We start from the raw sequence: 26,823 nt of genomic DNA on the forward strand, positions 1-26,823 counted from the left end.
GGACCTCAACAAGTGGGAAACCCTGGCCTCTGAGCGGCCTGCTTGGAGGCAGGCTGTGCAGCATGGCCTTTCCCAGTTTGAAGAGACACTTTGCCAACAGTCTGAGGCTAAGAGGCAAAGAAGGAAGGCCCATAGCCAGGGACACAGACCAGGGACAGACTGCACTTGCTCCCAGTGTGGAAGGGATTGTCACTCCCGAATGGGCCTTTTCAGCCACACTAGACGCTGTGCCAGAACCACCTTTCAGAGCGCGATACCATAGTCTTTCGAGACTGAAGGTTGCCAATACCTACAGAGGTTAATTGGCATAAGAAAGAAATAGTCTAAACTCTCAGCCCCGAGGGCACTACAAGTACCAGTCTCCACTGCGCATGCGTACATCCACCTGTTCTTTCCTCCTCCTCCTCCTCCTCCACTGCCCCGCCTTCCTCCCTGGTGACGCCACAAGCTCTTTGTCACGTGGCGGAGAACGGCCCGTGAAGCTGCGCAGGCGCAGTAGGTCAGCTCTCCCGGAAGTGTGTCTCTGCCTGCCTGTGTGGTTTCCAGGGAGCAGGAAGCGGACCGGAGTGGGAGCAGGTGCAGCTGGCCCAGCCCGGAACTGGCCATGTCGGCCTTCGATACGAATCCCTTCGCGGACCCGGTGGACGTGAATCCTTTCCAGGTGAGGCAGCCGAAGGTGGTGCCGCCTCCTCCAGTCTATGAGCCTAACCCGGGGCTGGGCAGGGGGCAGCAGGGGGAGGAGGAGGAAGAAGGAGGAACTGGGAGCCCCATCCTAGTCACGTCTACTCAGAAGTAAGTCCCATTCTAGTCAATGGGGCTTACTCCCAGGTAAGTGTGGACAGGATTGCAGCCTCAGAGCCCAAGCCTGTGCATGTCTACTCAGAAGTAAGTTCCATTATAGTCAGTGGGCCTTACTCTCAGGAAAGTGTGGATGATCGCAGTGTCAGAGCCCAATCCTGTGGGAGTCTACTCAGAAGTCCCATTATAGTCAATGGGCTTTAGTCCTGGGAAAATGTGGATAAAATTGCAGTGTCAGAGTCCAATCCTAGGTGTGTCTAAGTCCCATTATAGTCAATGGAGTTGACTCCCAAGTCTGGATAGGATTGCAGCCTCAGAGACTGCTCCTAGTCATGTCTACTCAGAAGTAAGTCTCATTATAGTTAATGGGGCTTCCTCCCAAGTAATTGTGGCTGGAATTGTAGCCTTACAGCCAAATCCTCTGCAGGTGTACTCAGAAGTCCCATCAGAGTCAGTGGGGCTTACTCCCAGGAAAGCGTGGATAGGATTGGGCTGTGAGTCTCTTCTTTTCTCTCCTGCAGGGGAGTCTGGTGAGTGTCAAGGGGAGGGTGGTGGAGGAACCTCAGGAGGCAAGGGAAAGTTGCCTTGAATCTAATAGAGGCGTTCAACTTGGAGTGCATTTACTTGGGGGTCAGTAGCTCCCCCCCTAAAGTCTCTCCTCTTCTGAAGGGTGTCAGCTTGTCTCTTTCTCCCCCACCCACCTACCCACCCTTTGCCAAACCAGAGTCAAAAGAGAGGTGTAGGTGGAGTCATTTCTAGGGACTTGTAACCCTCTCCTCTGCATATGCTTCCACACAAGTAGGTCCAACTGTGTAGGATTGCAGTCATAGCTTCAGAGAGTCTCATGTGACCCTTAAAGCCTAGTCTAGTGGTTGTGGGTTGAGACCCACCAAGAGGTCACCACCTTACATTTTGGTGGGTCGCAAGACTGATAAGGAGAATGTATTGACCCCTATGGAAAGCAAAACTTGGCCTCTTTCTCCCCACCCCCATCTGCAGAGGAGTCTCATAGGTGTCAAGGGAAGGGTGGTGGAGGACCCCAAGAGGCAAGGGAAAGTTGCCTTGAATCTCATAGAGGCTTTCAACTAGGAGTGTATTCACTTGGGATCAGTAGCTGGTGCCCCCTGCTAAAGCTTCAGCTCTTCTGAAGGGTGTCAGCCTGTCCCTTTCTCCCCCACCCCCTAACACTTTGCCAAACTAGAGTCTAAAGAGGGGTGTAGGTGGAGTAATGGCTTTGGTAACTTACTCCTGATCACTTCCTACTGTCTTCAGAAGGGCTTATTTTCAGATATCTGTGTTTAGGATTGTATCCTTATCTAAAGAGGGTCTTGTGACATTTAAAGCCTAGCCAATTTATTATAGACGCTATAGTCTTTGAAAGCTTATGCTGCAATAAATAGGTTACTCTTTAACGTACCGTAAGACTCGTTCATGCTGCGACAAATGAACAGGGCTACCCCTTTGGAAGCTGCAGCCTTAACTGCTGGGTCACGTTGGGTAGGGTGGGGGGGAGTAGGGGTTTGTAGATTTTGTTTTGCTATGTAGAATGTTAGACAGTAAGCCGTAAGATCTCCAGATCCCTTTGGGGCAGGGATCTGGTCTCTTGTGCTTAGTAAAGTTTCAGTCATGCTGATAATGCTCTGTTAATAACGGCGACAAGTTTGGCCCTTCAGACATGACCCATCTCTCTGGTTCTTCAGCAAAACTGGTGCCAGACCTATACCTGGCCTTTATTCTCTGTTTTGTCTGTCCAATGCTTACAACAAGCCCTCCTTTCTGTGTGCTGTTCAGCACCTAGCAGCAGATATGATGCTACACCATTCTTGTAATATCACAAACATTCTCTGTTTGTGACCTAATTGGCGTAATTACAGACAGTTCTTCTGATCTGAGTAAGGGAAGGATTTGGGGTGCCTAGCTCTTACCCAGTGTTGGCGAATCTGTTAAGGGGCCATAGCAGAGCTGCAGGTGCCTGCTTCTCTCTGAAATCCCTGCTGTCAGTTGGCACTTCCGTGCTCCCATCTCTTGATTGGTGATACATGTTTATCTGAGGCATGTTTACTTGTCTGCCTTCCAGCATAAAGTTAGAGAGCCCCCACCTCCAAAAACCAATCATTTTGGTGTTTCAAAGTTTGGTGCTATGTGCCTGGGAACAGAATGAAGCCTGTCCATGAGAGAAGTTAATCTGCATCCAGGAACAGAATCTCCAGACCAAGATGGGTAACTAGGCACTCTGGATACATCTAAGTACAGGTAATGTCTGTACCAGCCCCAGGGTGAGGTAGTTGAACCAGGAAGGCTCAGGTTTAAATCTCCACTGAGTTATGAAGTTTACTAGACAAATGTGTTCCTCTCTTTTTTCAGCTCAATCTGCTTGACAGGATTGGTGTGGAGATAAAAATGGGTTATAATCTCTGTGTATCCTCCCCTGAGTTCCTTTGAGGAAGTGTGGGATACCTATGGAATTGCTGCTACTAATATACTAAAGAGCTTGAATCTAAATACTGTATAGCAGTGGTTCCCAAACTGTTGAGTCATGACCCACCAGCCTAGAAAGCACTTGTCCCTGGCCCCTTAAGGGGTGGGGAAGGGGGAGACAGCACCGCAATCCCCAAAATGGTGCCACTGCTGGGGACAGAAGGGAGGTTTAACTTACCAGTGCCTGTGCTGGCCTCTGGGAGGTGTGCAGAGCCCCGCAGACACCTCTATAGGGCCCCCAAGCCTTAGAAAAGTTAAAAATAGTGATTGGAAATCACTTCATGGTTTCAATAGCGATTGGAAACCACTTCCACTTCGTGAAACTGGATGTAGTTTCTGATTGCTATTTTTAACTTTACTAAGGTTTGGGGAGCCCTGCAGAGGCATCTGCAGGGCTTTCCGGAGGTTGGCACAGATGAAAGTAAGTGAAAGCCCTCCCTCTGTCCCCTGCAATGGCACTATTCTGGGTATCGTGACACTGTCTTCTCCTCGCTCCTGCAAAGACTTCATGGTTCCCAAACTTCTGCAAGTATCCTTTGCTTACAAATTCAGTTTGTTTTTGCAGGGGATGCATTTGGATGGCAGGCATCCCATTGGACAGGTTCATGAATGAATGGTGGACTCAAGTGCTGGGTTTTTATCATTCTGTCTCTTGTGGGCTGTGGGTAATTGTAGTGTTATGGATACAGTACTTTAAACTTTTCTAAATTTCCGTAGTATAATGCCTCATTGTTGCAGTTTGGTTCAGATTCTGCTATATCATCACATGCCTTTTCCTGCCTGCCTACATCTGATGGCTTCCAGCTTTGCATGAGAGAGAACAGTGGTGTTCAGTACAGGAGCTCAGTCCTGGTTCCGTTGTGATGCTAACATTTGGCTGCTGTTTTCTTTCCATGCAGTTGGTCAGTCCCATGTACGGGGGTTTAAAGAAGCATAATCGAGGCTTAAACTAGCTGACCAGTACAGGAGGGGAGAGGAGGGACAATATTTTTTAGAAACTAGTTGTCAAGTGCAGTAAATCTGTTTTTTTTCAACAGTGCAGTTCACTCATGAAATAGCCCTGTAACAGCTGCTTGAAAACAATTTCGCAAACAGGGAGCGATTCTGATGGAAATTCTTGAGCTTTCATTGGGGTTGTCCACACCAACAACTTCCTATGTGAAATCACTTCTCTACGCTTCTACGCTGCAGATCATGTGTGTAAATCTGGGCTGAATAGTGTCCTCTGTCTGCAGGATGGATAAGTTTGAAAAGAATTCTGCTGATAAGCTCCTGTTGTCTCGACCAATGACATGCTGTTGATGCAGAGGAAGTTGTTGAAACTCTTGAGTGCTGGGATGCAATGATGGTTTTTGCAATTGTGCAGGGAGACAGACCAGGGACAGACTGCACTTGCTCCCGGTGTGGAAGGGATTGTCACTCCCGGATTGGCCTTTTCAGCCACACTAGACGCTGTGCCAGAACCACCTTTCAGAGCGCGATACCATAGTCTTTCGAGACTGAAGGTTGCCAATACGATGAGGTGCCCCTGGTACCAAAAAAAAAATTGTATATTAGCTGGCTTTACAGTGTGTTGATTTTGGTGTGGTGCTACATTTTGCACTGTGGTGTTTTTCTTCCCCTCAGTAACACTTTGGATACCGAATTAAATTCATAAAGCACTAGGTATCTTTTACTAGCTGCCGGAGCTTTCATGGAATCTCAAAAGGACCTCACTGTATTAGAAGCTAGTATTGGAAGCTCTGTGCCTCTCTGAAGCTCTCAGTTTACCAAGGGAGTTGGTAGGTCAGCCTCTTTATCTTGCTGACCTGGGTGTGGATGTGAAAGGGAGCACTAGTGGTCAAACGCTATCATGCTTATGGGTGTCCATAACACATGCAACAGGGCAATATGGTGGCACCGTAGTGAGCTTCTCACTGGTATTTGCCTTCCCGTTCTAAGTTTAGTTCACACACAGTTCGTAAAGTTACAGTTTTGAACCTACGTCTGTAAGAAATTTCATTGCAAGCAGATGATGCCCTTCACAAGCCTCTTCAGCCAAGGTTTTTTTGTTTGTCAACAGAGCTGCTAGTGGTATAAAGATCTTTTCAGTTAACCTAGCTCTTCAAGGGAGTTTTTCGACATTGGGTCTTTGGTGCCAGGCCTTCCTTTTGTAATTTTAAAAGCACTTGGGGTGTTGGTTTTTTTTGTACATAAACCAAACAGTGTTCTACAATTGGAAAGGAGAGGGTTGATTGGAGGAATGGGCAAGGTTGGAGGCGAAAGAAAGACACAGGGCAGTATAGGAATGCATATAAACTTGACCATTTTGTTAATTCTTTGCCCATAGCATTAGCTGTGTTCAAAATAACCAGAAGATTCTGTGTTCTGTAATAGTTTGGTGGTGGTAGACCAAGTGTCCTGGTTTGACCCCTAGCTTCCTTTGGTGTTTTGAATAATCCTAGTTTATGGGTGGAGAGTGTTGATTGGTCTTCCGTTTTGTGATTACTGTTGATGCGTTGACTCTGGCTTGGAGACCTAGTTTTGCCACAGTGTCAGCCTGTGAAATCCATTGGGCATGCCCAGGTAGCAGATTCCACAATGCTGGAACATACTGCAAAGCTTAGGGATGTCTCCAGCACTGAACTGATGCAGGCACAGAGGACTATTAGCCAAAAGGAAGCAACTGTTGAAATACTTTGTGGTGTTTGACGTATATGATTTTTAGTAGGTCACCCTCAGGCTGCTGCATCAAGCCAGTTCAAACCTAAACTAAAACAAGATTTCACATTTTACCTTATTTTGTAAGTAGGTCCTCCTTTGTGGCTTGTCTACTGAACTTTTTGTGGTGAACCAGTTGTTGCTTTTTAACAGAAATGGAACCTTCTGGATGTGTTTATAGAGATTCAGTTTATTTCATTGCATGTTGATAGTTGGGATTAGCAGCATTCCAGTGGCATTGGTCTAAATTTGCATTCTGATTCCCCCTACCCAAGCAAATGACCTGTCATTTGGTCAAGGAAAAAGTAACCACATAATGGATAAATATTAAAGATGTCTAAAGCAAATATATTAAAACAGTTTAACATCAAAGTTGTTAATTAGCAAACTACTTTCCTAAACACACTTACCAGAGCAAGCACCATTGAATACAATGTCATTCCTGGGATTGTATTGTAAGTTGTCTTTAATGCTAGCTGTGTAGTTTGGTTTAGTTCCCTACTTTGTTATGGATCATGATGTAAAGGTGGAAAAGGGTTTTATTTTTTCCTAATTTCATTCATGCAACAGTCCTGTAAAACAAGTTATTGCTATTCCTGCAGGGAGAGCAAGAGGTTGAGAGAAAGTGATTTGCTTAAGGCCAAAACTTCAGTGTCAGTTCAAATCAAATGCTTGCCCCAAAGCTCTTACTGATTTGATCTCTTGTACCTCTGGTTGTTTGTTCCCAACTGGCAAGGTTGTGGTACTTTTCTGAAGTATTTTCTGAAGCAAATGAGAACATCTCACAAAAGTTAAAACTCTCTGTCGTGGTGTTTCTAAATAAATTAAAATGGCCCATTGCGGCTGAACAATTTTTCATATTCTTGAAGCCTCTCCTAAAAGTTTTAAAATTCGACAGATTTTGTTCTTCGTTTTCATGCCAGCCATTTCGACTGCATTTTGGTTTTGTTGTCCATGTACAGCACCAAGTTCCAAATCTGTTGTTGAGGAAAGTATACTACATGCCACATCTTACAAACCCCTCTTCAGTCTTGCTCCAACCCACTTCCATCCATTTGCTTGCAATACTCCTTCGTATTTGGCTGTACTTTTCAAATAGCTTGAATTCTGTTTAACATATAATAAATTGTGTGGGTACAGAGAACAATCTGTACTTTAAAAAAAAAAAAAAGACCTTGGTTTTACTGTTTTTGTGCTTTCCAAAAAGTATTTTGTATCTGGCTTGAAGTTCAGTTCTGTGGTGCCTACTCAATAGCAATTGAATGTGTCTTGGATTTCTAGATGTGTCCATATGCTTTGGACTTTATGTGGCTATGCCTCAGGGACTTTCCAGGAAAACTGTCCTGTAGTTTTCTACCAGTGGTCTTCTACCTTTTTTGTGCCAATATATAATTAACCCAATATATATATATATAATATATTGGGTTATATATAATTAAAGTATGAGACTGGGGACCCCACTCTCAGTCTTGCACTCCCTCCCAGAACCTTAACTGCCCACCCCCATCTCTGCCCCTCCCTGCCCTTGTAATGCCCTCCCAGCACTGTTCATTGTAACCAGATATACTTTTTAGAGTGAACGGAAATGTTACCATGAAGCCTGGTACTAGTGCAGGCTGTTTTAGCACGATTGCTAAGAACCTGAGCAGGATTGGGACATAGTCTTCTGGTACCTGAAGGGGTACACCAGATGCCTCCGCCTTAACCTGGTAGTGCTCTAGTCCAGTGGACTTCAACCTTTTTTCATTCCCGTAAGTTCCCAGGACCCCACAACTGTGGCTTTGCAATCCCAAGGCTGAAGAACGCTGGGCTATACCTTTGCCTTTATTTGGTTTCACTTTTGCATACATGAAAGTTCAAATAAAATAAAGACAGCTGTCAATAATAGCCAAAACACATGGGATACAAAGGAAGGTACAACAAGGAAGTACTCAAGAGAAGCAAGAAAAAACAGGGTGGGGTCGGGGGGGTGCCTTCTAAGTCCCAAGATTTGCAACGTTAAACTGCTTGTGACAATAGTGGCTGTGCTTGTGGCTTGTCAGATGTTTGTTCTGGAGCAGAATTATGTTACATTTTGCAACAGGAAACTAGCAGTTCATTTTGTAGCAAGGCCTGAACTCTAAACTTAACCTCCTTGTTCCCTGGAACTGTGCAGCCAAACCTCCTTTCTGATGATACTGCTGTGACTGACATTGGTCCAGCAGCTCACTCTGCTTGGGAGTACTTGGACTTTTGCAGCCTGGCACTTTCCACGTGTAATGTTGTGCTTCTCCCCCTCCCCAAAGCAGTAGCTACTCCTTGGGAATGTGCTGAGAAACTGACTGGGTTTTCTAGTTCTGTGTACCAATGTGCCTGCAGCCCTAATTCTGCAAAGGAGTGTGCTCCACAGTCCTACGCGTGTATGTTTACATGGAAGTAAGCCCCACTGCATTCCATTAGCAAGTGCGTTGCACACAACAGGTGATGAAGGCTGCACCTGTTTCCCTTTCCTGGCGTGACTCCCTAAGTTGTATAACAACATGAATAAGCAGGGAGTGTCAGCATTTAGGCTGTTTGCCTGCAGTTATTCATTAAACAGAAGCTTGCAGCGTACACAGCTAAGATGATACTAGGCTAGACCCAATCTGACAGTCTGCCTGTCCCTAGGCTCATAGTTGCAACATGTACTTTTCCCTTCTAGCTTTCCCAGCCTGATAACGCAGACATATTTTGCGTCTGTATCTGAACACAGCAGTAGAAGCTGATACATTGCTTGCTTTGGGGACGAAGGCTGACCATTATTGAAACAGCTTTGGGTTTTCATGGGAGTTTGTGGAATGTGTCCCGTAGCTGTAAATGAAGCATCAGGGAGCAAGGTTCCTTCTGTAAACTGAAGCTTTCTTCCGCCTTTTCCAAGTAGGCAACTCCTGAGTGGTAAAGATACGTATGAGTGGCCCCACCCCGTTGTGCCAGGACTTTAAACTTTATAGCAGTGCCACAAGATGATCTGATGAAACCACAGCTCCTTTTGTCACAGCTGCAATGTCTAAAGGGCATCTCTTTTGCACCTTGGATCTTTTGCCTCTATCCAAAGCTCTGCTACCAAAATCATTTATCTTTCATGTCACACTGAGTGTGTGATGCCTAGATTCCTTTACTGGCTCCTTGTGGCACAGAACATACACTTTTTAAAGCTGTTTATGTACTATTTGCATTTCCATCCATGACCTCTACCTCTTTCAACTCCTCCACCCATAACTGATCAAAGATCTCCCGCTACCTTAAGCAGTTGAGTCTGGTCTCCTTTGCGGCCTCCATGTGTACGGTGCCACTTCCATCCCCATTCATTAAATCCTTCTACAAAACCTGCCCTTTCAGCTTTGGCTTGTGGCTTATCCTGTTAATCTTCATTCTTTACTGAAGTTTCACTATTGTCTCGTCTAGATTGTGAACTTCTTGGGAGTAGGGACCTGGCTATTTACTGTTGAATTCCTGTAAGGGTTCCATGTACACGGATGGGGTGGTATAAAAATATCTAATACAATCTGACTCAAAGGGCCTGTGGTTTAAGTGCTTTTCCTCCAAGTTAAGAGGAGGTGAGACTGAGCCTATTATAACAGCTTCCTGTGTCTCGTGTGGGACAAGGATCTTATCAAGAAGGAAGAATGGAAAACCAGTCATAGCAATAAGGTATAGGAATGTATGCACACTCTGCATTTATTCTTCTTACTGATTCCCTCGCCTTTCTTTCAGGATCCTTCAGTCACACAATTAACAAATGCTAAACAGGGTGGCCTGGATGAATTCAATCCTTTCTCTGAGAGCTCCCGACTGGTAAGTCAGCCTGAGATTAGGTCTCAAGCTAGTAGTCTTTCAGAAACAGATTCCAGTTAGACAAAGAAACGTGAGATGATGATATTCTTCAGGGCTATATTAATTGTTTAAATGGCATGGTATAGGTTTCAACTTTATTCAGTTATTGTTTAGAATATTTATATACTGCTTTTCAGCTGACAAGTATAAGATCAGTTACTTCCATATCCTGGAGAAGATAAAGTGTTCTTTAGCAGACAGGAGAATTTGAGAGGTTTGTATGCCAACAGTATACAGAAACTGTAATTGTCAAGCGATTTGAGGAACTATAAGGCAGCTAAAACAGTATTTTAAAATCCTTTTTAAAAACATTTAACCTTTTGCTATTTCATAAGAAGCATTTTTTCCTAGGTTTCCCAAAATTCTACTTTTTTTCCACTGGAAAACTGGAAGAAATCTGCCACTCAGAAGCAGTTTTTCCTTCTAACTTTTTCAACTTTGTGTGTCGTGTTCTGGGCCTTCGCATCTCTAACTGCAGCCATCAAAAATGGAAACACTGTTCTGTGGGTTTATTAGAAAAGAATAAGCTAATACAGAAATCCTATTGCACCTATATAAAACCACAACACAAGTATTTTATAAAGTTCTCGCTATTCAGCCCCAGAAAACATAATGGAAATATTACTTGTGTAGCATCTTCCATGTGTATGGCACTTTTCAAAAGGTAAGAGGATGAGTCTCTCCCCAGAGGGGCTCCCAATTTAGAAACACATAAGGAAGGCAAAAGAGGAGGAGGGAGAATGGCAGGTAAATGTGGAGAGAATGTGATTTGTTTCACGTACATAAGAACAGCCCCACTGGATCAGGCCATAGGCCTGTACAAAAACTGTACACACAGTTAGGCTTAGTTGTTCCAGGGCAAAGAGACTAGAGCGTAGTTCCAAAGGCTTCCTGGAAAAGTGGGTTTGGGAGAAAGTACTAAAGGTGAGGTGAGAGGCCATAGCAAATATGTATAATATGCTCTTCTGTCTGCCTTGGGAAAGGCTGACATAGGAAGGGATGGGGCAAAGGAAATGTAATTGATATATACAAGTTCATAATTAGATTGAAAAAAGGAAAGGAAAATGGTTTTGTTTCTTCACTTACTATTGGAACCGGGAGGGGCATATTTGACTTTTGTAGGAGAGAGGATATTGAGAGCGGTACACGAAAAAGCTGCCTTTTATTTCATCTCATCAGGCAACTTCTCTTAGAGGGGCTAATGTTTGGGTTTGTTTGTTTTTTGAAGATGATCTCCAAATCCCAGCATGGCTGGAGCCGTGGAAATAACAAGTGCCTCAAAATGGGCACCGGGTTTTCTGAAACTTTGGGTTTGTCCCACTTTGGGACAAATCCTATTAAGTGATGCTTTTGCAGTGGTGGAACCAGAGCCTATTATATAACGCTGTTGTCCCACTCTTCTGACTCTTTCTCCCCTCTCTTTTTCTCTAGACAAATGCAGCTCAGACTGTTCCGGCAACGCAGCCCAGTGGGCCTTCCCAACCTGCCGTGCTGCAGCCATCTGTGGAACCCACTCCACAGGTAATGTTCCCTGCCGTATCTCTCTCATTGCTGGGCTGCAGCTTGAGAGAATGCAGTGCTTGGTAGCCTAATAAGCAGAATCATCTTTGGTGCTGATTGGTATTTTGCCTTATTATATTTGTTTTAGGTTGCTAATAAGCCTATTTTAAATTTTATTTAGATCTATAACTCTCTGTTTGCATGCTCTTGGAAAGGCACGCTTTACAAACATGCAAGGCCTGGCTTCTTAGTTCAAATTGGGACGTGGCTCACATGCAGCAAATCACAGCCATTTAGGAGATTTGGGATCAGATTGTTTTCACTAAAGATGAGTGGAATTCAGCTGGCTCTTCATGGGATGGCCAGAGTTGACTGTTGGATAATGTCCTGAGATTTGATCCCATGCAAAAACATACCTTTGTGTCAGACATTGAAAGCTCTTGGTGAGACTTTCTCTTAGCTGCTTTCCTTCTGCATTTTGGCTCCTGTTTTAGCTCTGCGGGAAGGGACTTTACAGTATACAAAGAAGTAAAATGCAGGTATTCAGCAGATCAGTCATTTACATCAGGGTGGGCATAAGGTCACTATGGGGCTTCCAATACCTTCAGTGATCTAGAGCAGCAGTTTCCAAAGAGGAGACTGCTGTGCATCAGGAATGCCTTCCCCTGCACAACCAGCACTTACTATTCCAGCACGCTGTAGCTCTCTTTGTCCGTCCGTCCGTCCGTCCCCCCGATCAGGATGACACAACACTCTGTGCAGTTGTGTCTATGGTGTGATGTCCTAGCAGGCACACTGGAACAGTAAGCTCTGCTCATGAAGTGGGCGGCTTCTCCTGAACCCCAAATCTGGCCCACAAGCTGGGGTTTGGAGGTAGCTGATCTAGAATCACTCCCAAACCTTTTATACGCTTGCCTCTATCTTATTTTATTCTTGCATCATACCAGGAACCCAGATTCAAGTTACATCCCAGCCCTGTACACAACTCAAACATGTACATTATTGTACTAACTGATGTAGGTCCTGCCTCGCAAGGTGTCGTTTTGTAGCTCCCAAGCTTGGTAGCTCCCAAGGCTCTGGTAAAATAACCCAAACACACACTCCTGGAAGCCTAAAGTCTCCCCACCCCACATTCACTTGCATTCTACTGGGTTAATATACTTCAGTGCAATTGTCTAACCTTTTTCACACATCCCAACCTTTCAAAATCAGATTTAGAGGTGTAAGTCATCATCTCCCTTGACTTACAAATAGTGGTGTAGAAAAGATAAGCATGTGGTGACCTGACATGACCCTCACCAGGTGAACAAACAGATCTTCCTTGCAGTTTGCCTGATGCCCTAAAAACAGTATTCTTGCATGAAACCTGCAAGCTAGAGTTGAGTGAGAAAGATTTGTTCAATTGACTGTTCAAATGTCAAATAGTGTTTTTAAAGCATTGACTGTATCAGCACCACAACATTGCCTTTTCAGCAGGGTTGATAACTTATGCTAATCATAAAAACAAATGAGTTGATGTACAGCAGGGAAATCAGTTCGTTACAACCTTAGAATTATCATTACTTCAAACAATGTTAGGGAAATTTTCTGTTAATGTCAACCATTCACTGAACAGTTTTTTCTTTGGCTTTTAGCCTGGAACACTGAGGTCAGCCTATAGCTGCAACATTGTTTTAATTCCATTTTTTTAAAGCTGTGGCATTAAAACAGAAATAAAGGGGAGTGACTTCAGCTATTTAAAAAGAGAGACTTGGTTTTTTAAGGTAGTTTTGCTGAATTGACCAGTTCCTCAAACCTTCTCCACATCCTGGCTTCAGGATATTTGACAGTATTCAAGTGCAGTCAAATAAGTAATAGAGGGCCAAGTGATAGACATGCCAGCCCTATGAAGGGGATGTAGTTTGTGGATGGCTCTCTTGGATTACATTAAGGTGAAGCAGGGGAGAAATATTTTAAATGTTCATATAGACCTTGGAAAGCAAGCAATGTAATGGAGAGCCCTCTACAGCCTTATACGTTCACGTTCTTGTCCGACCCTTCTTTCATCCCCATTCAATCCTCCTTTTGATATGTCACTTCCCTATTCATTTAATGATGTTAGATAACCTAGTTTTAGCAAGCGATCAGACAAACCCCATCCTGTGAGCTTAGACAGAGCTTATAGTTGTGTGTTGCAGTTGCTGCTTAGACAGGCCAGCAAGTACCTGACTCCTAAGTTCATCTCGTCACGTTCAGAAGGTACAGAGAGGCAGAGATTGCTAAGAGAAGATGCCAGCTCTCAGAATACCCTCCAGGTAAAAGGGAGAGGAGGACAATCAGTGAGCAGATGTTACAGAGTTTTCTTATATGTACTTTCTGTTGAGCAGGAAAGAGTGCATTTTGTTTGTAAGACCCAGGATCCCATTTCCTGTCTTCTGCATTGGCTACTTAGTCATGCCTTTATTCCTTGTGTTTTCCTCTCAGATGTTTGTCCTTTTTGCAGTTAAAATTGTTTGATCATCAAAATGGGTACCCAGAGGGACTTAACAAAAAGAGCATAGTGGAGGCATTTTTTCCAACAGGGGATAATACAAATGGAAGTTCTCATGCCTTTGGCTCTGAGATGTTTTATTTCTAGTATAGATTGGGGAGGAGACATCTCTAGGAACTAATCTGCGTGCGGTTTTGCTTCAAATCCTGAAGGCTACTTTCTGTCAAAGCACTTGATAGTTCAGTGAAACCTGAGATCCTGAACTTTTTTGTTTTTCAAGACTTGGAGAAGATTGAAAAAAAATTGTAAAAGTTCTTCTGAAAGATTAGAACCTAGAAAGATGCCTGGGTGGGGCTTTAAGAAGCAGTCAGAAGGCAAGACCGCTGCACTCAGTGTAGTAGTTTCTTCTAATGGTCCCCACTACAAATCAATATAGCCCCACAGCCATGGGTTTGCCCTTCAAGTTGTAGGTGTTCTTGTTTTAACTTGTATTTTTTTTCCACATAGGCTGTGGCCTCGGCAGCACAGGCTGGTCTCCTTCAACAGCAGGAAGAACTTGAAAGGAAAGCAGCAGAATTGGACAGAAAGGAGCGCGAGTTGCAAAACAACGCAGCAAACTTAAACTGTGAGTGGTGCCTGCTACTTTTTGGAGTGTCAAAACCTGACTTAAAAGAACAGGGTGACAGCTGCTTGAAATCTAACCCATGTGGAAGAGAGGCCTGCCTTCAGCTCTGTTGCTCACCTCAGCTAATTGGTCAATCCAGCCTTGCAGCTAGTCATCGTGTCTGAATTTGCTTGAAGGGTGTTCGGCAAGTTTCCGACACCCCTGTTGTGCTGACCCTTAACTTGGTTGTCATAGCGGGTGTCTAAGAGTTTCCATGGCGATTGCATATTGTGTACTGCTGCACTGGGACTCTTCTCATTCAGATTTGTGATGCTCTTTGTCAGTGGAAGTTTTAATTTTAAAAGGAGCTAGTCCTCTGTGTTTATGGAGGAAAAGCCTAAGGAGAAATGGTCTTTGCAACACTTAAACAGAGAAAGTTTACACATATACACTTCACATATACATTGAGCTGCTGATGGGGGGGATCACTTTGTGCACAGTGTGGAGAAAGTGGACAGATAAAAGTTTTCTCCCTCTTTCACAATGTTAGAACTGGTGGCCATCTAATGAAACAAACCGGTGGGAGTTTTAGCAGACAAAAGGAAGTACTTTTGTCTTGCCTCACGAACCTTATAGAATTCTTTGAAAAGATCAACAGGCATGTGGATGCGGGAGAACCCATGGACACTATATATCTGGACTTTCAGAAGGCGTTCAACATGGTCCCTCACCAAAGGCTACTAAAAAAAAAACTCCACAGTAAGGGAATTAGAGGACAGGTCCTCTCATGGATTGAGAACTGGTTGAAGTCCAGGAAACAGAGAGTGGGTGTCAATGGGCAATTTTCACAGTGGAGAGAGGTGAAAAGCGATGTGCCTCAAGGATCTGTCCTGGGACCAGTGCTTTTCAACCTCTTCATAAATGACCTGCAGACAGGGGTGAGCAGTGAGATGGCAAAGTTTGCAGACAATACCAAACTTTTCCGAGTGGTGAAGATCAGATGTGATTGTGAGGAGCTCCAGAAGGATCTCTCCAGACTGGCAGAATGGGCAACAAAATGGCAGGTGCGCTTCAATGTCAGTAAGTGTAAAGTCATGCACATTGGGGCAAAAAAATCAAAACTTCAGATGTAGGCTGATGGGTTCTGAGCTGTCTGTGACAGATCAGGAGAGAGATCTTGGGGTGGTGGTGGACAGGTCGATGAAAGTGTCGACCCAATGTGTGGCGGCAGTGAAGAAGGCCAATTCTATGCTTGGGATCATTAGAAAAGATATTGAGAACAAAACGGCTAATATTATAATGCCGTTGTACAAATCTATGGTAAGGCCACACCTGGAGTATTGTGTCCAGTTCTGGTTGCCACATCTCAAAAAAGACATAGTGGAAATGGAAAAGGTGCTAAGAGAGCGACTAAGATGATTACGGGGCTGGGGCACCTTTGTTATGAGGAAAGGCTACAGCGTTTGGGCCTCTTCAATCTAGAAAAGAGATGCCTGAGGGGGGACATGATTGAGACATACAAAATTATGCAAGGGATAGACAGAGTGGATAGAGAGAGATGCTGTTTACACTCTCACATAACACCAGAACCAGGGGACATCCACTAAAATTGAGTGTTGGGAGAGTTAGAACAGACGGAAGAAAATATTTCTTTACTCAGCGTGTGGTTGGTTTGTGGAACTCCTTGCTACAGGATGTGGTGATGGCATCTGGCCTGGACGCCTTTAAAAGGGGATTGGACAAGTTTCTGGAGAAAAAATCCATTAACGGGTTACAAGCCATGATTTGTATGTGCAACCTCCTGATTTTAGAAATGGGCTATGTCAGAATGCCAGATGCAAGGGAAGGCACCAGAACGAGGTCTCTTGTTATCTGGTGTGCTCCCTGGGGCATTTGGTGGGCCACTGTGAGATACCGGAAGCTGGACTAGATGGGCCTATGGCCTGATCCAGTGGTGCTGTTCTTATGTACTTCTTTACATTGTGCATCCTTAATATATGCAGTTTGCTGCCAGAAGTTGTGGTGATGTCCACCAGCTTAGGCAGATTCATGAAGGACCAATCTATCAATGTCTGCTATTCATGATGGTATTTTAGAGGAACCTCCAGGTTAACAGGTAGCATGTCTCTGAATATCAGTTGCTGTCAGCAATAGTGGGAGAGGACTGTTGTCTTAATCTTCAGTTTGTGGGCTTCCTAGAGGTATCTGATTGGCCACTGGGTAGGCCCTTGGCCTAATCCAGCAGGGCTCTCCTTATGTTCTTAATTAGATGGCATTTCTCTTCTTTTTAACCACATATTTCTAGGGCTCCTGAGGTACTCTGTGAAGCAAATGAATTGGGGAACCTTTCTAGAGACTTCCTCTTTTTCTCTCTCCTCACAGTGAAACAGAACAATTGGCCCCCTCTTCCGAAGAACTGTCCGATCAAGCCATGTTTCTATCAAGATTTCTCTGCAGACATTCCAGCGGATTACCAACGAACTTGCAAGATGCTGTATTATCTATGGATGTGTGAGTGAAACTGATGAGGGGTAGCTAAGAAATTCTAGGAGAGAGAGTCAGTGATCACAAGCCTACTTTAAACTTTCTGAAAGGACTGCAGTGGCTGAGTCCTGAGTCCAGGACTCTGTCTTCTCTGATGTCAGCAGTTAGCCCTGAGAGCAAGGCTAGTGTGGAATAAAGCTATTTACCTATGATGTTATCTGTTGCTAAATGGCCAGAATCATGTATCTGTTGTTGCACTATTGTGCCAATTATTACAGGCTTTTTGAACAAGGGAATTGTGGCTATTCAATAAAAATCTTATACTATCAAACGGTAAATTAATATTTCTTTAATACAGCAGTCTCCAAACCGCTGTGTCCAGGAAACGCCCTCCCCGTCCCAACTGGAGCTTACCGTTCTCCCACGGCACCACTTCCTTTTCACCTCCATTGCTGCATAGGGACGCTCTGGACAATCATGTCTGTTGCCTTGTAGCAGGATGTCCAGGCAGAAGCAACCGCCCTGAGCATCCCTGTGCAGCAATGGAGGTGAAAAACGAGCTGCACCATGGCAGAACAGTAAACGCTGCTCAAGGGGGGGGGGCTTTTTCCAAATCCCAGAGCTGGCACACGGGCCAGGGTTTGCAGAGCTCTGCTCTAGTAGATAGCACTTACAGTAATTATTACAATGTACATTAAAAGGATCCCTCTCTAGAATATACTGTGAAGTAGTGCCTCTGTTTTAACCAAGCATCAAAGAAATTGTGTCTATTTCTACGCATCTATGGTGTGAATAAGCCTTCCAAACCCCAATGGCCTCTTAGTACCTCCTTCTGGTGGAACAGAGGAATTGTGAAATTCTTGGCTAGCTCTGTGCATAGAAATGCGTTTCATGTGCATTGCACCAATGTTGAAGTTAGAATCTGGCACAGATTTTGCCCTAGATCTGTATGGTGGCCTAATTGTCTGCTTGTATAATTAAATTCTTCTTTGTAAACCATAAGAAGTGCTTACCTTGTCAAAAATCAGAAGTGAGAGAGTGATGGAACCTTCCCCCCCACCTCTCAAATGGTAGCCAGTATTCCTCTGCCACTCATCCTTGCCAAATAGTCCCATTGCCTTCTTCCAGGCCACCTTTGCAGGTCTTTGTTCAAAGACTGCATAACTTTCCAAATGAAATGCATCAATCTTGTTTTGTATTATGTGCACCAAATACAGAAGTTGGATTTCCTTGATGTAGAATTTCAAATTCCCTTTTTGGATCAGGATGCATGCAGACCTGTTCCTTGTCTTCAGATCTCCTGTAGAGTGTTGTGCACACTTTGGTATTTTAAGGAGATGTAATGCTTACTGATCTGTATTTGTTTTCTCTCCTGAGCAGTTCACTCAGTCACCCTGCTACTAAACCTGCTTGCCTGCCTGGCATGGTTCACTACTAATGCCGACAGAGGAGTAGACTTTGGCCTGTCCATCCTGTGGTTTATTTTGTTCACTCCCTGTGCTTTCCTTTGTTGGTATCGGCCAATTTACAAGGCTTTCAGGCAAGTAACATGTCCCGGGTGGGTGAGTGGATGGATGTGTGTGTGTTTGAACATTTGTTTGAGCAGGTCATAGTAGGAACTTGCTTGTGAGGCTGTTCCTCAAAATCTGGAATCCACACCTTTATTTGTTTGTTGGGCAAATTATGACGGGGGGGGGGGAGGTTCATGTTATGTTTGTACCCTCCTTTCCTTTGGGGTTCCAAGTGGTGCACTCAGCAACAAATTTACAAGGTAGCTTAGGCTGCTAGATGGTGTCTTGCCCAATTTATGCCCAATGATATTTATGGCTAAGTGCTTTCTTATTTATTTACAGTATTTTTTACCTACCTTCCTCCCCAAAGGGACCCAAAGTGGATTCCAACATACTTTAAGAATCAGCAGCTGATGGACTCTGTCCAAAACTAGTCCAGTGAAAGCCATCAAGCAGGCTACCATCCAAAGTGCATTGGGGTGGGAATGGGCTGTAGCTGGGTGGCAGAGTATGTGCTTTGTGTGAAGGTCCCAGGTTCAGTCTCTGACATCACCAGATTGAGTGGAGAAAGACAGGCCCATGTCTCTGAAGCACTAGAGAATCGCTGCTACTTTGTTGACAGTACTGAGCTAGATGGATCAGTGGTCTGGCTAGAAATGCAAATCCTTGTGCATGTCTGTACATTGCTTGCATCTATCAGCCTAAGCTACCTTGCAGGGTTTTTGCTGAGAGGTTAGCACATCCCTTGATGCTCCATAAGGCAATCAATTGGAACTATGCTCTTGTCTCTCTTCATGGATAAGCCTTGTGAGAACCAAACCTAATGTTTAAAACAGGGGTGTCCAAAGTTTTTGACAGGAGGGCCACATCATCTCTCCGACACTGTGTCAGCGGCCGGGGAAAAAAAGAATTAATTTACATTTAAAATTTGAATAAATTTACATAAATGAATATATTAAAGATGAACTTATATGAATGAATGAAGGTCTTGCAATTGCTCAAGGCCTATAAAAGGCCTTGCACAAAGCAAGGCTGGCCTTTCCTTTTCTGCTGCTACTGCATCACAGATGTGAAACAGCAGTGGAGGGAGCCTTCATCCCACAGCTCACGCGAGAGGTCAAACAGTTGCCCTCATGCTGAGAGCAGTTGCATGGGGCCAGTGTGGGTTCCAACAAATCACCGGAGGGCCAGAGGCTCATTGGAGACTCGGAGCTGCCTGAGGGCTGCATTGAGAGGCCTCGTGGGCCGCAAGTGGCCCCAGGGCCGGGGTTTGGGCAACCCTGATTTAGAATGTCAGACCTAAGACTAGGGAGAGTCGCTTTTAAATCTCCACTCCAATTGTTGCTATTATTATGCAGGGTTGTAATATACTGCTTTTCAACAACAAAGTTCAGGAAGAAGTTTATGTAGTTAAACAAAATTGGTTCCCTGTCTCAAGAGTTCACAAGCTAAAAAGATACAAAAGAAATGCCAAGCAAATAACCACTGGAAGAGAGACTGTGCTGAAGAGGAGCTGTTGCTTTTCCCCCTGCTAAATATAACAGGTGCCTCACTTGAAAAGGTTCCTCTTTGCTCAGCTAGCAGGCCCGCTGTAAGGGGTAGGGTGGGTGGAGTCACAGCCTTGTATGCCATACTGGGCTTATTGGAGGAAAGATGGGACTAAAATAATACAATGCACCTGTGCCAGCATAATGTGACTGTGATAGTACAGGGCAACCACATACTGTTGGCATGTAGCTTTATCAGTGGTTCAGGTTCAAGAGAAGGGCTCGTCTAGGAAAGGGCAGTCCAGGAGAAGTAAACTTCCTGGGAGGAGTGTGGTGTTAGGCACGCAGAAAGAGTTTGGCTCTGGTTTGGCCACTCAGCGTTTAAGATCACAGCTGTACTGAGCGATTGTAACTTGCTAGGGGAATGGTATATGTTTCTTAATATTTGTCCCCTGCTGTATCACTTTGCATGGTCCACCTATGGAAAGTACCACCGCAATGATGTCATTGCCAGTAACTTCCAGATTGGGAGGCAGGCGCAATGCGGCAAACACCAGTAAGAAGCTCTAGGTGAGCAGGAAGTTTTTTTTGAGTGTGCAAAAAGCACACGCTAGAGCTCCGCCCACCCAGCCAAGCCTCCTACTGCTGCTTGTTGTGTTGCCTTGCTGGTCTTGCTGTCAGGCGGCAGGGGTTTGAGCCCCCCATGAGTATCACCAGACTCTACCTCAAGTACCACCTGTGGTACTAGTGCCACTGACTGAAAAATGCTGGTGTATGGCATTGGTCCATGACAAAATCCTCCTGGCTATTCAATGCATTGTGTGGAATTTGTTTGTTGTACTCTTGTTAGAATATCTGCATTGATGCTTTTCTATCTCTCTTGGCAGGTCTGACAGTTCCTTCAGTTTCTTTGTCTTCTTCTTCATATTTTTTTGCCAAATAGCCATCTACATCATCCAGGCTGTTGGTATTCCCGGCTGGGGAGACAGGTAAGCCCAATCACCCTGGCCCACAGTGTTGAAGGTCTTTTGCCTGGTAAGGAGGCTTCTGTACTGTGCTCTTCTAAAGCTCTCTCTTTTCTCTCCTGGTCTACGGCTTTCACAGATCACAGCTGAAGCACCTCTAACTCCATGCTTCCTGCTCTAGTCCTTCGCCTGAAAGGCACGTATCTCCTCTAACCTTTCCTAACACATCCTCTCCTCGCTGTGCTTGTCCCTTGCATGCTCTCTTGTGCTGATCTGCAACAATCCTTTTATTCCCCCTTTCTCAGTGAATGGAGAACTCTCTTCCTTCTCCCATCCAAAGCCTCCATTTTGCTCATTTGGGGCATTCTGAAGTGAGAGAACTTGTATTTGGCTCAGTGAGCCTCCCTTGCTAAAGAAGCATGTATGGTCTCAATCTTCCCAGCCTAGTGGCTAAGAGACTGCCTGGTGAATTGGGACTTTCCTGGTTCAAATCTTGTGTCTACCCATGAAGTTAGGTGGCCTTAGGCAAGCCACTCTCTCTAACTTGGTCTTCTCTTTGCAATATGGGGATAATAAAACTTAACACACAGAGTTGTTGTAGGGTTTACATCAAGATATGTGAAATGCTTTGCATGCTAGACATATAATAATTAGTAGTATTGTTTAAACAGCTCAGGGTAGAGGAAACCAGGGAAGAGTTTGAGTCTTCTTAAGCAATCAGTCTCGTTGCCCACTCTGGTTTCTAAAGGATGAGTCCCAGACACTTGTGAGCTATATGCATCATCAGCTCTGAACGAGGCAGTCGGCAAGCAGGCCCCAAAGGAATCCCAGAAAGCCAATTCAGTCTTTCCTCCACATGTATGTGAAGAGTCATTAGTATTGGATGTGTCAGTTCTTGTCTGAAGGGGGACCCTGAAGCTAGGAGTGCAGTGGAATTGGTGTCCTGGAGAAAGAGCTCTGGCCTTTATTGTGCTTCAGCCATCCGCCCTCTGAATTTCTAGCCCTCATATTGAATCATGCAGGGAGCTCCTTTTTTAGCTTGACTTTTGAAAGTCTGTTATGCTTTTTAACTAAATCCAGTCCTGACTGGAGAACATTTTACCAAATCCTTTAAGGCTTCTTCCTTTAAAGCAGAGGCAAAGCAGAGTGAAGAATTCCTTCCCCTCCTTGGTCTCTTTGAGCAGTACAAAAAGGACCTGACCAACATTTATTTATTTTTAAATGTGTGTGTCCCACTTCATTCTTGCAAGGCCTGAAGTGGTTCACAGCATAGTTTTAAAAATACAATCATAACAGCAAATAAAGTTAAATACAAGAATTACATAATAAAAACAGCCAGAGAGTAAACCCCTTAAACTAAATATTGCGCCAGCAGTATGTGACCAAAACCAGAAAGTCTTCAAAGAACGCTAGAAAGAAAGGAGCAAATTCCATAAGGAGAAGCCTGCTACTGAGGAGGCTCTTCCATTCATCTCCTCTAAGATCACATCAAACAGTTGAGGGTGTGTGCAAGAGCCCACCTACCCAAAAGAACTCAGGGCACATTTAAATCCCGGTGAGGGAAGGCAGGCCTCTGGGTACCCTGATCTGAAGCCATTGAAAGATCATAAGCAGCACCTTGAATTGTATCCAGAGGCAAACTGGCAATTGCTGCAGCTGGGACAGGTGGAATATTACATGATTTTAATGTCCCTGTCAGCAGTCTTGCAGCTTCATTCTGTACCAGCTGTAGCTTCCAGTTGGTCTTCTGGAGCAACCCCGCAGACAATGCTCTGCAATAATCCATACGAGAGGCGACTAAGGTATATGGGCACCCAGAGCCAAGTCAGGAGCAGGCACAACTGATGCACCAGCCAAAGTAAGGCAAAGGCTGCCTCAAGATGGCCCCTGGGCACCCAAATCAAAGGCCTTTTGTGAAAATGTTCTCCCAAGGCGTATCACATACATAGGATTTTTGTGGTATGCTTTGTTTTGTGGTAATGGTGAAGGCGATAGCTAGGGGATGGATTTTTATCATTTGTTTTCTAAGGGTATGTTCATGAGCAGGCTCATCCATGAGATCAACTTGTGGTGATCACCTCCAGCAGCAGATTGGCTGGTGGTGCCTCCTGCCTGCTTCTCTTGCATCCCTTCTTCCCACTTCCTGGATTTGAAAGGAAGAGGGAAATAGAGCTCCTCCACACTTCCTGTTCTGTTCTGTTCCCTTCTTTCTCTTTGAATCATCACTTTGGAGTGGTAGAGGTTGTGGCTGGTGTTCCTCTGGATAAGGGGGAGGGCAGCATTTGGCAAGGCACTGCAGAGCAAATGGCAAGATTCGACATACTGCCTCGGGCAGTAGGAGGTCTTGGGCTGGCTCTGTGTATGTGGAGTGGTCCGTATAAGTACATAGTGAGTGAGAAGGTCATTTGTGTATTTTATTCCATATTATAAGTGTAGAATGAGTTTCAAATGATGTGGATTTTTCTGTCATATTGGAGACTAGTGAACTGTTAGAAGACTTGACCTTTTAAAGTACATTGCATCCGTAGACCAAACAGCTTAGTCCCTGTTATTCAATTAGTCTTGGCTTATCCCAAATGTTGATTGATCATAAGACTTTGGAAAAGATCCAATACATGTGTCAGAAAGTACAAATGGAGATTATTTTTGCAAAATAAATGATGCCTATTGATTCGCAGTATTTGGGCTTCTTCAGAGTTTTCTCTGCTTTTTCACAAAGAACATTTGGCATCTGGCTCCTCTGTATGTATACTTAATATACCCGTAGGCTTTGCAACTTATTATTCCATCAGTGAGCATGGGATGGCGCTTCTCAAAGTATGAGAGAACCTTGTTCCAAGGGACTGTCAGTCTTGAAAACCAACACAAGGGGGAACCACAGAGGAAGTGGAGGGAAATAGAACAAGGGAAGAATGTGGGTATGATTTTCATACCCAAATACGGTACTGTAAAATACTTATTTTGATTACTGCGTGGAAGTCACTGGCCTCAATCTCTGATAGAGAATTTGGACAGCCACAAGGATTGCCATTGGTTACCAGCTGTATGACCTAGCCACCACGAATATATCCGTACAAAGCCCCATTAGCGAGCTGTGGGAGCCTCCAAAAACCTCTGTTGTGGGTGAGGCCCTGCTTGTGGCATTTGCAATCACTGCGTGAAACAGGATGCTGGACTAGATAAATCTTTGATCTGATCCAGCAGGATTGCTCTTGTGTGCTGTGTGTCCCTTCACCCCAGTGCAGACTAACACAATATTATTGGTTTTTTGTTTCTTTGTGTTCCAGTGGGTGGATTGCAGCACTTTCTTTAACTGGAGTTAACTTGGCTGTGGCAATCATTATGATGGTGGTAGCTGGCTTCTTCACGATCTGTGCTGTTCTGTCTCTCTTCCTGCTGAAACAGGTGAGTTTCTGGAATGTGGAAAGGAAATGCTCCTCAGGCCTAGGGGCCAGGGCTTCAGCCCATCTGTTTGAAGGAAGCCAATGGTAGGTTTGTTGCCTTTATTTGGATGTCAATTTTTGCACTCCTTCACCTCCCCTCCTGTATTGTCCAAGAGGACTGTGCTGTAATCTTTGCTGAACACTAGAATTGGCTCTGGGGAAAAAAATAATAAATTATCTAAGTATCCACTGAACCTCTGGTTTGAATCCCTGTTCAGACCTTGTCTCTAATCTGGGTACTTCATTTTGAAACCAAAGAGAATGGTCTCAACCCCTGCCTCTGGTGGCTGGTTTTTGTTACCCACACCTTCCCTATATGGATGAAGGGCAATAGCACAATGGTAAGTACTTCTTTTGCACACAGAAGTCCCAGTTTCAATCCCTGACATCTCCAACTGGGTTGGGGAAGAGCCACAGTCTCTGCCAGTCAGTGCAGGCTATATTGAGACAAAAAGACAGAAGATCTGACCTTGTGTAAAACAGTTTCATATGTTTACTAGCCTTCCTGGCAGTTCTCTGGTTTCTGTGCCACAGGTGGAGTTGATACATGGGAAGGGAGCAAAAGGAGTTGTGTGCGCTCTCTATCTTGCATTGGCTGCAGGAGCAGTGAACATGCCCATGCTGATGGCTGTCCTCTTCTTTTTCTCAAGGTCCATTCTCTGTATCGCCGGACGGGCGCCAGCTTCCAGAGAGCCCAAGAGGAGTTCTCTCAAGGCATCCTCACCAACAGGAACTTCCAGAATGCCGCAGCCGGGGCAGCTTCTTCTGCTGCTCAGAGTGCTTTCCGGGGGAACTGAAACCTTCCAAAGGGGGCTGCATCTGGTTCCTTTCCACACTTGCTCCAATCACTCCCTGATCTTGATCATTCAGGATGCTTTTCCCACTTGTACTGGTCAAAGCTCCAAGAAGTTAGCAAGAAGTAGTTTTTCAAGCCTCATCTTGCCTGCCTCAGAGCTAGTGGGAAGGGGTCAGGGCAGCTTTTTGTCTTTCTCACCCCTCCCCCCCAAAAATCAAATATATCTCCCATTATCTTGGATGCAGAAACATTTATTTCACTTCCCCTTCCTTCCTTCCTTCATGGGGGGTTGGGAAGCTGATTTTGCACTCTTAACTTTTCTTCCATTGGAAGCCGCTACGAAGAATGACTTTTTGTCTAACTAAGCCCATTGAAGGTACTAACAACGCCCCTAACAAAGCATTGGGGCTTGGGTTTTGCTTCCTTGGGTTTTGCTTCCTAGTTTTTAATTAGTTGTTCTTTCACTGCCAGCATATGAGGGATTTTGGTGCACATGTGTGTTGTGATGTAAGGGTACAATTTGAGGCATACCCTTCTTCCACTGCACAACCTTTCGTGCTTAAGTGGTTCTCAATTAGATGCAGCTTGACCTACCGAAACTGGGGAGGGGGGTTCCTCTTGAGCCCCTTGTTGGGTGCATCCCTCACTGTAGCCTTAAACGTTGAGGTTTATATGGATTATTCACCAGCTCCGTTGCCAGGTAGGAGTAGCAGCATTGGGTAACCCAGCTATTCCTTACTCAAGTGTTTATCTTGGTTTCCTGGAAGCAAGCTGAGCCACCAAAGCAATTTTGAGAAGAAGGGCAACCATCAGCACGCAACCTGACTAGACTGTTGCGGTGATCTAGTGCTGAGTTAGTCATCACCTGAACGAAAACGTTCAAGTGACCACTCCTCCCTCCCTTCCACGCAGCCTCTTTTTGCTGCTTGCAGTACCCTTGGGAGCAAGGGATTCTGGGAGACAGGACTTGTCAAAGGAAAAGGTATTGTTGAAGCACGTACTGAAAGATGGGTTGGTATAAACCTCCTTGCATTCAGTTTAAAATGCTTGCATTTTGCTTTTATCTAGCTGTGACCCTCCTTCAGGGTCACTTCACCTACAAACTAGTGTGTTCAGTATGATTTACCAGGTGCATCCACTGATGCAGTTTTCTGTAGCTAACCGAAAGGCTAATTCTCAGCATGCCTCAACATCCATCACCAGAGGGAGAATTCCATTGCTCTGAGGAGCTGTGAGGTGGTGACATTTTTTCCTGATTTCCACAATAAGAAAATCCTTACAGCGCATTCTTTAGTGTTCTCAGCGGATGTGGGATTCTAAGAATATTCTCTCCCAACACTCCATGAGAATAAAGTACAGTATGTGTAAGGAAAGGCAGGTTATGTTCCCAAATTAGTTTGGGGAAGGGAGTGAACATGGTAACACTCCTAGAGGTACAGAGGGATGAAGTGCGGCTTTGGCAATAATGTGAAGTGGTGGAGGGGGGTGAGGGGGGCGGGGGGGAAGCTTCATGAAACATAATGCCATGCATGTGCAAGATCCATGCTCTAAAGTCAAGTTAGTTCAGTGATAGATGTGTCTCAAGATGCTGAGTATAACTGGAGGTTCTATTTTAGCCTGTGTGAATAAATCGCCGTAGAAGCAAGAGCCAACACTACCTAAAATACTTGCTTCCTCGATTTACGTCTTCCAGAACTGTGTACTTGCAGGGAAATCCAGTTGAATTTTGCTCTTA

General features: G+C 44.7%; 1 protein-coding gene across 1 annotated transcript; it reads left to right on the forward strand.

Annotated features, from left to right (window-relative positions):
- The first annotated feature begins 513 nt into the window (after positions 1 to 513).
- SCAMP2 (secretory carrier membrane protein 2) lies at positions 514 to 26,561 on the forward strand. The gene is made up of 9 exons (XM_066635734.1): positions 514 to 661; positions 9,709 to 9,789; positions 11,260 to 11,349; positions 14,306 to 14,423; positions 16,785 to 16,913; positions 18,267 to 18,426; positions 20,772 to 20,873; positions 24,137 to 24,254; positions 24,943 to 26,561. Exons 1-9 carry the CDS (start codon positions 605 to 607, stop codon positions 25,087 to 25,089), a joined length of 1,002 nt encoding a protein of 333 aa, XP_066491831.1. The 5' UTR covers positions 514 to 604; the 3' UTR covers positions 25,090 to 26,561.
- The last annotated feature ends 262 nt before the right edge of the window (positions 26,562 to 26,823 follow it).

This window comes from Tiliqua scincoides, chromosome 8, assembly GCF_035046505.1.
Source record: "Tiliqua scincoides isolate rTilSci1 chromosome 8, rTilSci1.hap2, whole genome shotgun sequence".
In the NCBI taxonomy this organism is placed as follows: domain Eukaryota; kingdom Metazoa; phylum Chordata; class Lepidosauria; order Squamata; family Scincidae; genus Tiliqua; species Tiliqua scincoides.

What these genes read in the sequence shown, in the direction of transcription:
- SCAMP2 (XM_066635734.1), top strand. Translation starts at nt 605, where the DNA reads ATGTCGGCCTTCGATACGAATCCCTTCGCGGACCCGGTGGACGTGAAT. An exon ending in GCTGTATTATCTATGGATGT is followed by an intron (nt 16,914 to 18,266) that starts GTGAGTGAAACT and finishes TCTCCTGAGCAG; the next exon opens with TTCACTCAGTCACCCTGCTA. An exon ending in CTCTCTTCCTGCTGAAACAG is followed by an intron (nt 24,255 to 24,942) that starts GTGAGTTTCTGG and finishes CTTTTTCTCAAG; the next exon opens with GTCCATTCTCTGTATCGCCG.